General features: G+C 52.8%; 1 protein-coding gene across 5 annotated transcripts in view; it reads left to right on the forward strand.

Moving 5' to 3' along the window:
• The window catches only part of SYNE3 (spectrin repeat containing nuclear envelope family member 3), a 103,781-nt gene extending 96,306 nt beyond the window's left edge, over window positions 1-7,475 (forward strand). For 2 of the 5 annotated variants that reach the window (XR_014148305.1, XR_014148306.1), the window contains exons 18-20: window positions 3,907-4,018; window positions 5,260-6,804; window positions 7,080-7,475. Coding sequence is in view for 1 of the 5 variants with exons in the window: in XM_081829987.1 (XP_081686113.1) it covers window positions 3,907-4,018; window positions 5,260-5,714 (567 nt within the window). In the remaining 4 variants the exon portion in view is untranslated. Of the gene's footprint in view, window positions 1-3,906; window positions 4,019-5,259 lie in introns of all 5 variants that reach the window. The other 3 variants (XR_014148307.1, XR_014148308.1, XM_081829987.1) reach the window with 3 other exon arrangements.
• Window positions 7,476-11,065: the final 3,590 nt, after the last annotated feature.

Raw genomic sequence — 11,065 nt, forward strand, 5'->3', positions numbered from 1 at the left:
CTGGTGCTGAAGGACAGAACGATTTTCTATTGCGGGACTAGAGCAAAAGCAGTGTTTGTTTGCTACAAGGAATGTCCTGAAAGAAGGGAGTCCACCAGGGATCCTGGGGCCCACTGGCTAACGCCTTAGAGGAGCGCCCAGGGCCCTCGAAGAAACCCTCGTGAATCTTGTGGCCTGGGGTAAGGGGGCTCCTCGGCTTCTAATTAGCTGTCCCCCAAAACAAAACATAGGCGGTGAAGACAGCTAGAACTCCTGGCGTAGGTCCTGGCGTTGGCCTGTGTAGCTGATTCCAAAAAGTCTTAATCTGTAGAAGGTGAGAGTGTGCCGTGCATCGTTGATGGTAACCGGGGCACACATTTTTTCCTACAATGGAGGCGTCAAACCCTGGGCCAGGCACTTTGGTGTTAAAACATCATCTCAGTGGGAAAACCATAGTCTCTGATTCTTTACGGTGCTCTCATACTCCTGGCTGGGTGATTAAGTCATTTTTTGTAAGAGAGGGAGACAGAGAGCGAGAGAGAGAGAAAGAAATGTGGGGGGGGGAGGGGCAAAGGGAGTGGCAGAGAGAGAATCTTAAGCAGACTCCATGCCCAGCACAGAGCCTGATGCGGGGCTCGATCTCACAACCCCGAGATCATGCCCTGAGCCGCAACCAAGAGTCAGACACTGAACCGACTAAGCACCCCAGGTGCCCCAAGTCATTTTTACGACTATGTGATTTTTTTCCCCCCCGCACAACCAGCCCTGCTATGGAAGTAATTCTCTTCCCTGTTTTCATCTGTGGCTTCCCAGCCCAGCCGTGACACGTTTAAATTGGAGAGATTCATCATCTTTTGTGGAAACCCCTGGGTGAGAACGTTATTCAGCTACTTGGCCTTGGCCCTTTCTGTCACCGTCTCACCAGCCCTGGCTCCCAGCGCTCCTGCAGTGACCTCTCGCCACCCTGCTTCCTCCGATTAGGCGGCGAGGGGGGCGACCCCGGCCTGCTCGGGGCTCCCGTAGCAGGGATTCCGGATGGCGGTTGTGTTTTGGCCTGCCTCCTGCTCGGCCACCGCCTCCAGTCCCACTGGGTCTTCACCATGGCCTTCTGCTGCCAGTTTCTAACGGGAGGCCTCTGCTACCAGTGGACATCAAAGGAACTTTCTCCAAATTGTCCCGCAACCGTCTCTCTCACATGCGAGTGTGGGGGTCCCGTCCTTGACCATGTGCAAATAATTGAGGCCCTTTTGCTTTGGAATAAGGTGACGGGATGACAAAAAGAGAAGTAAAAAAAAAAGGTTAAATGCAATTCTGTATCCTGGATCGCATCCTGGAACAGTAAGGGGACGTTATCGAAAAACTCAATGAAACGCAAATGAAGTCTGTAGTTTCCTTAATAACATTGCACTGGCATGAATTTCTCGGTTTTGACAAGTGTCCCACGGTTATATAAGATGTCAGCATCAGAGGAGACCAGGGGGAATGGTGTCTGGGAACTGTGTGCTATGTTTACAGCTTTTCTAAAATGATTCCAAATAAAAAAAGTTTTTTTAATACAGATTTTTTTGGCCTTGGGAAAATCGTGAGGGTGTGGTCCTGGGGACTTCCAGGTGAGACCAGAGCTCGGGCTGAGGGGACAGAGGCTGGGCAGGTCTGGGTGTCCTGGGATGTGAATCTCCTAGGCACGGAGCTTGCAGCGTGACCAAATGAGAGAACGGGCAAAGTCTTCACACCTGGGCACTCACCCAGCGACTGGACATGACACTGGGACCGGGCGGTGTGAGGTTCCCACCCATGGGAAGACTGGACAAGCAGATGGGGGAGGTCCTCTCGGCCAGCGTGGCTCCGGACCCTACTGGAGCACCGTCCACACCACGGACTTCTGTCCATCCACTCCTCAGGGTACTGCTGGGAGACGCTTCTCTGCCAACAGGCTGTTACTGAGCTTCTTACACCTGGGACGCTGACATGCCCTCCCTCTCCCCCAGCGCCCCGCCCCCCCAGGCTAATTTATGGCCATTGGTTTGCATTTTCTCCCCCTTCAGCTGCTCTTTGATTCCTGCTCTGTTCTCTCGTCCCCCGGCTTTGACAAGTTTCTGGTTCCATAAATCCAGATCTGTTTTGATGTTTACATCCTCCGGGACTGGGCTGGCTAGCAGGCCAAATCTAGCTGCCGCCCATTTTTGTTTAGCCCAAGAAGATAACCATGACTTTTAAATGTTTAAATGGTTCTATGTTTTTTTTTTAAGATTTTACTTATTTATTTGACAGAGAGAGGCACAGCGAGAGAGGGAACACAAGCAGGGGGAGTGGGAGAGGGAGAAGCAGGCTTCCCGCGGAGCAGGGAGCCCGATGCGGGGCTCGATCCCAGGACCCCAGGATCATGACCTGAGCCGAAGGCAGACGCTTAACAACTGAGCCACCCAGGTGCCCCTAAATGGTTCTATGTTTAAAGGGTCATATATCGAGTGGTTATGTAAGTACCTACATAGCATCTTCAATTTTGCCTCTTAGCCTGTAAAGGCCTGAAATATTTCCTATTTGGCCATAGAGAGAAGCATTTGTGAACCCTCGCTCAAGGGTGCTGCTTACGCAGCTGCCCGCCCAGGCACTGTGTGCATCTAAGCTGTTCACCCCTGGATCCCAGCCAGATCCTTCTGGAAGACTGGCTCCCTGTCGGCTGGCCCTGACCCCGCTGAAAGGGACCAAGGAGAAAGCCCACTGGACTGGGTGTCAGGAGAAATTGTTCCAGCCCCAGCAATGGCCACCGACTCCCTCTGTGTCTCCGGGTAACTTCAGTGCCCGCTCTGCTTCTCTCCGTCCCTCGCTGTCAGGTGGGGCTTTGGATGTGAATTGCTCTGGAGAACTCCCACAGCGGCGTCGGTCCTCTTTAAACCATCCTTCACGTGACGACCAGGAACACGCAGAGAGAACAACACGGGGAAGCTCATGGGAGAGCCTGCGGCGAATCCTTCGTGTCGGGGCCACGCGTGATGAGCCAGGCAGGGGCACGTGCACACTCACACAGATGCACACGCTACACACCGTAGACACACGCCCGCACATGCACACCACCCGCACTCATAGACACACGGACCCCTGCGCGCACACACCACACACACACAGATGCACACATATAGACGTGCACACGACACACAATTACCTTCCCTGCAAACCCCACGCAGCCCCCCCACACACACACACGCATGACTCGCTGTCCAGCCTTCGTGACTGTGTTTCCTGGGGCGTTAGACTGGGAGCCCCACCAGAGTTCTGCGGCACATCCCTGGGGGTTCCCCCCTAGACTCTTGGCCTGATTAAGTCTCTTCAGAAACCAGAAAATTAAATTTGGGGCCACTTTTCTGTTCCAGATATTGTGCATAATTTGAGGATTACTGTGGGCAAGGAAAAGAGAATGGACATTTCTCTCTCTCACTCTATTTTTTAACTGAGCTTGAAAAGAAAGACTGTTGTGTGGGTTAATGAGCCTTTTGATGGGCGAGGTCAGGAGAAGGTAGGGCCCTGCGCAATCCAAGCCAGCATCTGAATACGCAGCAAGTCTCGCCTTTCAGGGTCAGGGAGGGGGTCGGTGATGCGGGGGCTATAAAGAAAGAGATTGCATTTAATTAAAGAAACATCTTCTTACAATCATGTTTGTGCTGAAAGGCATGTCCGACTCCGACCAAAGGCCCAGGGGGCCAAACACAAAACGTGCAGTCTGGGTTGCCAGCACACCTCCCCCAAGCTACGTTTGTATCAAACGTATCAAATATGATATCATGTATCAAAACCCGAGTTTATCCAGGAGTGGGGGGAAGTCAGGGAGAGAGCCATTTATTTTATGAGTAATGCATACTGGGCTTAATAACATGATAACGTAATAATCACAGTTTGCTAGGCACTTATTTCATTTGGTTCTTACAATAGATGTCAAATCCAACTCCCAAGACTGTTTATTGGGTACTGAAGAAGGAACAAAGCCTCAAGGTGAAGACTACAGCAGGGTTGGAGAATGTGGAACAAAATCACCCCGTCAGAGGTACCTAATAGATTTATCTGAATCACTGCCCCAAGAGCTGGGTTAAGGACTCTGAGGCTTGAACTAAGCAAAGAGCTCCAAGATCTCTCCGGGAGGACCAGGGCAGCGGTGGGGGGAAGGGCACATTTGGATTCCTTCTCTTAGCCTAATTTGTCTCCAAAAGTGAGAGGGTTGCTCTCCACCGGGGCTCACAAACTCACATGCGTACAGAACCGAGCCAGGAAACGCCAATGAGAGATGAGACCACGTGTAACAAATATCATGAAAAAAGGTTTTGGGGCGGGGGGAGGGGGCCCTGCCAGTTGTTGCCATGAGGGTGTGGGAGCTTTGGGTGACTGCATCTGACAGTTCTAAGATCACACAAGATTTCAGATTTTAATATTAGAAATTTTTTTCGTTTTAGTGGCAAGTAGTTTGAATAATTAAAAAGTACCTGTGCAAACTCTGTGTGTGTATGTGTGTATATGTTCGTGTGTGTCTTTAGGCTAGATGTGGCCCATGGGCCTTTGCTTTGCACCATTTAGTCTAATCCCTAAGATTTCTTTCAGTTCACAATTCTAAAATTGTGTGTGGGATGCAGATCCAGAGACCGTGCACATGTGATATGTTCCTCAGTGGGACGCATAGTTCAAAGCCTGGTCACTCACCCACTGGGCCGAGACCGGTTTGAGCACCTACTATGTGCCTATCAGCAGGCTTTAACACACATTGTCTCACTCAAGCTTCACAGTGGCTCTTCTCGTTCTTCATGCAGCTGAAGATACAGGCTCAGAGAGGTCACAGACTTGCCCAAGATTGCACAGCTCACAACCAAATCAAAGTTTACTCCTTGGTGATTTTTCAAGCTTTCTGGTTTTGTGGGTAGAAATTCCATGACAATCAGAGAAAAAGACTCCCTGAACACTGATAACTGCATAAAGCTAAGGAGGACTTGAACCCGATGTAGCACCTAGGTCCACTGTGGCATTCCCAGTGTGCAAAAGATTGTAACTGGATCCTCTTCAATGAATAACCCAGTAGGCGTTATCGGGGCTGGGCCGGTACCTGACACCCCTTGGCTGCCTTCCAGCTCATAAATTGTCCTCAAGGGCCGCCTGGTTTTGGCTGTTGGTGGAAGGTGGGAGAGGAGAGGTCCTGGAAGGCAGTATCTTTCCCATCTGTTCTGCATTACGATGCTGTTAAATATTTCATGCTCTCCATTGTACCAACAAATAAAAGCAGAACTAATCTCTTTGTTTAAGGTTCCCTGACCGACATTGCTGGTGATTTAGCAACATACTTATTTTCTCACAACTGGAGGAGACTGGTTCTGCGGAAGGTTTGGGAAGAGAATGGCTCTCACCCACGAAGCCAACTGGGAAGTGTCCTGATGTTGATGGAGAGAGAAGAAACGACAGCTCTGGAGACGTGGGTGAGAAAAATGCTTTTCAGTTGTCTCAGCCATGGAGATGAGAGCCTGGGAGACAAGACTTTCTGGTGTGTACCCATCCACCCATCCATCCATCCATCCATCCTCTGTCCATCCATCTGTCCATCTGCCTATCCATCCATCCATCCATCCATGAGTCCATCCATCCATCCATCCATCCATCTCTCTGTCATCCATTCATCCATCTGTCCATCCATCTGTCCATCCATTCTTTTATCCCTATTGCTGGAAGGCAGCGACAAGCCAAGGGGTGAACATGCCCTCTAGAAGCTGGAAAAAGCAAGGAATGAATCCTCTCCTAGAGCCTCCAGAAAGAACACAACCCTGCTGACACCTCGATTTTAGCCCCATTTTGGACTTCTCATTAATCTTTTTTTTTTTTTTTAAGGATTTTGTTTATTTACTTAGAGCACAAGAAGGGGGGAGGGACAGAGGGAGAGGGAGAAGCAGACTCCCTGCTGAGCAGGGAGCCGGACATGGGGCTTGATCCCAGGACCCTGAGATCATGACCTGAGCCAAAAGCAGAAACTTAACCGACTGAGCCACCCAGGCGCCCCGGACTTCTTATTAATCTTATTAAGATAATAAATCTGTGTTATTTCAAGCCGCTGAGTACGTGGCAGTTTGTTACAGAAGCGACAGGAAACTAACACACCATCCCCTAAGGGTCACTGTGGGCATTCAAAGAGCCAGTATTTAAGAGCGCTTAGCCCAGTGCCTGGCACACTGGAGGTGCTCAGAACTTGTCATTGCTCTTGCTTCTATCACCACCACTGTTCCGATGCGCTGTGGGGACAGGGCAATAACTAAGGTTTTTTGATTTAAAATGTAATGCATGCCCATTGAAACAAATTTGGTAGACAAAGAAGGTACAGCCTGCTACTTTCTAAAAGGATACCTGTGAGAGATGGGTTGATTACATTAATTGCCCCGAGTCTTCACTCCTCTCTCTGTCCACCCCCGCTTTGGGCAGGTCACTAATCAGGACCCTGCCTGTCTGGGTGGGTTGTCCCCCATGCCTCGGTTCTGGGCTCAGCCAGGTGACTGATTTTGACCATTGACTTGGCAGCAAAGGTGACGGTGAAGCAGAGGCCTGCCTGGGAGTATTTGTACCTCTGCCTCTCTGAGAGCACATGCCGAGGCTAGCCAGCTGGAGGAGGGGAGTCATGCGACCCAGGACCTGCCACGGCCCCCGTGGACCACCAGCTGGTGATGGACCTGTGACCGAGTCGAACCAAAGAGCCGCCCCACTGAGCTCAAATAGCTGACATGCATCTTCATGGGCTAAACACACGATGATTCCTTCAAGCGGCTGGATTTGGGGACAGTCTGTCATGTAGCGTTATTGCTGAGACAGGTAACTGGCATAGAATAAATATAGCAATCCATGGACTGGAGGCTTGTGATGTGCTGGGCTCGGTACTAAGTCCTTTGGAGACACCAGCGTTTCTTACGAACACACTCGGGTGAGAATCACCTAGAAGCTTGTCAGGATGTCCCAGCGTCCCAGCATAGTTTCACTTCATCAGGAAAACGGGAGGGGCCCGAGAACCTGCATTGTAACCATCTCTTCCCTTGACTCTTGGGCACCATCACATCTGGGAACCACTAACCCTCATTCTCTCATTTCAGCTTTGCTATCTCCCGGCGAGGCGGGAGATCCTCATGCCCATTTTACAGACGAGGAAAGTGAGGCTCAGGGAAATAAGTTTGCTCGTTGTTGCGAGGGGGAGCCACAGCGTGACCCCAAGTGTCGTGATGGTCAAAGACAAGCTCTCGGTCAGTCCCCAGACGCTGCCCACTGTGGTCAGGGCTGGGTCCATGAAGCTTCACCTTCTGCCTGACATTCTGGGGGCCACCACTGCCCCCCCCCCCCGCCAGCCGCCGCTGGTCCGTGATGTTCTGGGCCCACCCGAAGCTGGGCCTGCTCCAGGCAGAGGTGAGAAGTGTCCAGGGAAACATGCAGTCAGTGTTCTTTACTAAAATGGAAATTGTTGTTAAATAAGGGCATAAATATTGAATTACCTACCGAGACTCCTCTTTGCATAACAACTTCGAGTCCAGATTCAATAGGAAGCAGGCTTAAAGTAAACACAGGCTTAACGTCCCACGCCTCCCCGGCTGAAGGGGCCGCACGCGGTGCTCCCCGGTGATGTGCGTGGCCTCTCCCTGTCCACGGCCTCGGACACCACGAATGGCTCCGATGTGAAGAGTCTCACCTCTTTGCTGTGAGGTGCCCTCCAAGGATGGTCCCATGGGCTGGGGTGCGTGGTGACAGTGTCACCGTGGGGGGCTCCCCATGGCTCCCCAAACAGCGAGTTTCAGGGGACACGTGGAGCTGTCTCTGCGTGACGCACACCCCTTCACCTAGATTTTTCCCTCTTTTACATTCAAAGCAGGAGCGAGGCAGCTGTCCCGGTCACCCCGCCTCTGGTGGGGCATGAAGGCCGCACCCCGCCGCCCGCCAAGCCTTTTCCGGCCGGGGCCCCAGCCGTCCCCCTTCTCTGGGGGGTCCTCCTGCCCATGAAATGGTCAGTGGCCATGGACCACGTCTCAGGAAAGCTCCCCAGCAGGTAGCGCGTCATCTCCTCCTCTGAGATCTGTTCCAAGGGGGCCCTCCGCTTCAAGACGCCAGACTCCGTCTCCATCCGAACCCTTTAAAGATGACATGGGCAGAACCTCGGAACAAATCCCGGGGACGTCCCTTCAGCTGAAATGGCCCAGCATCTGAAAGGGCGGCAGGTGCCTGGGGACAGCGGGAGTGTGGGGGCAGGGCAGAGGCGGACAAGACCTGGAGGTGGGGGGTGGGGAAGCCAATGGCCGGGTCACGAACAGGGAAATGACTTGAGTGACATGAGTGGTGGTCACACGGGCTGGTTCTCACGTGGCACTCACCATGTCGGGTGTGAGCTAGCCCCCACGTGTAACCTCCGCATCACTCCCGTGAGGCGAGGACAATTATTACTCCCATTACACAGATGCAGATGAGGAAACTGAGGCCACCTGGGTCCCCACCCATTTCTAAGCCAGATCTTCCAGCCTTTTGGTATTTTCGAGGGGTGCCCCCACCTCTGTCATATCCTTCTTCCGCAGTGCCTCTTGGGAATGTTAGCCAGGATTGACTGGGGTTGTTTGCCCCCAAAGGCCCTCGCTGGCGTGGGGCCCGCTGAGGAGGGCCAATTGTCCTAGTAACTAGGTCTTTGCGTCTGCCCCCACTCCCAAGCCCTTCGGCCTCCAGCCCCCACTAAGCCTCAACCAGAGACAACTCGGCCCCACTGCCCCAGAGACATCTGGTGATGTCTGCAGACATTTTCAGGTGTCACAGCTGGGAAGGAGATGTGGACCAGCATCTAGTGGGTGGAGGCCGGGGATGCCACTGAGCACCCCACAACGCTCAGGACGGAGCCCACAAAGAGCAGTCAGCCCCGAATGCCAACAGTGCCAAGAGCAGGGAACTCTGCTCTGTCCGCAGGGCCTGCCTGACTTGTATCCGGCCCCTCATATGACGGTCTTGCTTCTGAATGCCCCCCACTTTGATTAGGCCCTTGAGAACTCATTCCTGCCTCCACATAAGCCTACATCCCACCTTTGGGCATCCGTGGTTCTCTTTCGATCCTGACTACGTGCCTGAGGGGCCACCTGCTCCCTGCCACCATTACCACAGGCCACTAACCGTGTGGTCCTCGTCCCACCACCCACGGCGGGTCCGCCCTGCCCACCTGACCGCCCACCATGCCAGCTTTACCCCTTGGGCCTGACGACACCCAGGTCTTGGCCAAGACCAACTACCGTCGTTCTGTCAAGACACAAAAACGGACCCCCACCGAGACAGGGTCTTCTTGCCCCCCAGGACAGTGTCCAGCTCAGGTCCAACAACCGCCCACCCTGCTTTCTGCTGCAGCCATTCAAGTCCCAGGAGCCCGGAAGCCCCATTCCCTGGGCTCCAGTGTGGAGGCGAGCCTGGCAGTGGAATGAAAAGACTTGGTGACCCGTGCCTAAAAATAAAAATATTATTCAATTGTCATGTCTGACAGAGTGCCTGACGCAGAAAGCAAACCCATGGCAACCGGATACACACACTGGAAACCTTTCCACGCGGGTGGATTAGAACAGATCTCAGCTGGGCCTTCTGGAAACCAGAATGAACAGGCTTCTTTGCAGCTCTCTGGTTTCTGGGCTTGGATGGGGTGGGGGGGCTGTGGGTGTGTGTGAAGGAGAAGGGCAATGCCCCCCCCCCAGCTTCCACTGCCTCCTTGGGATGTCCCCTGCTCTTGGGGGGAAGGCAGCTTTGGAAAAATGAATGAGGTAAATATGAATGCCCCTTTTGCCTCCCCAATTAACAAGATCCTCTCTCCTTTGGTACCCACGGGAAAATGTGGGCTCTGGACTAGACAGACTGAACTATCCCTTTGCTCCCCCAAATACTTTCCTGCCTTTAGGTCTTGCTTCTGCTCCACGCCTTGTCCAAACCATCCTTCCCTGTCACCTCTGCACAACTAAATCTGACCGATCCCTCTGGCCCAGCTAAAATGTCACTTCCTCCAGGAAGGATTTCCAGATTTTTTTCCCATCCGCCAGCCCTACCCCAACCATCTTCAGGCAGCAGTGGTCTCTGTCTGCCTGGGCTTCTCATGGCACTTTGTCAATGCTTATATGGTGCCCCTTAACCTAGCACCTGGAGCCCTGAGCGAGGTAGACATGAAGTCAGGCCAACCAGCTCAGAACCCAACTCTGTTCCTAAGGAGTTGTGTGCCTTTGAGCATTTCACCTCACCCCACCTTAAAGTCCTCACCTGTAAAATGGACCCAAGGGGCTTACCTTCTAGGGCTGTTGGGATTTTGAAATAGCAAAATGTAAGGCCCGGCCTGCGCAAAATAGCCTCCTGAAAATGCCCATCGTCATGACGAGCACCTTCAGGCAGGAGAGCGTGAGCTCTGGATTTGAGGCTGGCTTCACTGCCCAATAGGTGTTAGGTTTTGAATTGTGCCCCCCCCAAAAGATATACTGAAGTCCTAATCTGGGGATTAGGTGTCTTAGAAGGTGACCTTATTTGGAGAGAGGGTCGCAGCAGATGTCATTAGTTAAGGTGAGGTCACACTGGAGTAGGTTGGGCCCCAATCCAATATACCTACAGTCCTTACAAGCTGTTGTGAAGACACCCAGCCAGACAGCCACGTGACCACAGAGGCAGAGGCTCAACCAAGCATCCACAAGGTAAGGGGGCGCCTGCCCGGCTCAGTGGGCTATGCGTCTGCCTTCGGCTCAGGTCATGATCCCGGGGTCCTGGGATCAAGCCCTGCATCGGGCTCCCTGCTTGGCGGGGAGTCTGCTTCTTCCTCTCCCTCTGCCCCTCCCCGCACTTGTTCTCTCTCTCTCTTTCTCACTCGCTCACCCTCTTTCTCACATAAATAAATAAAATCTTAGGGCGCCTGGGTGGCTCAGTTGGTTAAGCGACTGCCTTCGGCTCAGGTCATGATCCTGGAGTCCCGGGATCGAGTCCCGCATCGGGCTCCCTGCTCGGCAGGGAGCCTGCTTCTCCCTCTGACCCTCCCCCCTCTCATGTGCTCTCTGTCTCTCTCATTCTCTCTGTCTCAAATAAATAAATAAAATCTTTAAAA

The sequence above is a fragment of the Leptonychotes weddellii genome, chromosome 9 (assembly GCF_054177405.1).
Source record: "Leptonychotes weddellii isolate Sample4059 chromosome 9, ASM5417740v2, whole genome shotgun sequence".
NCBI lineage: Eukaryota > Metazoa > Chordata > Mammalia > Carnivora > Phocidae > Leptonychotes > Leptonychotes weddellii.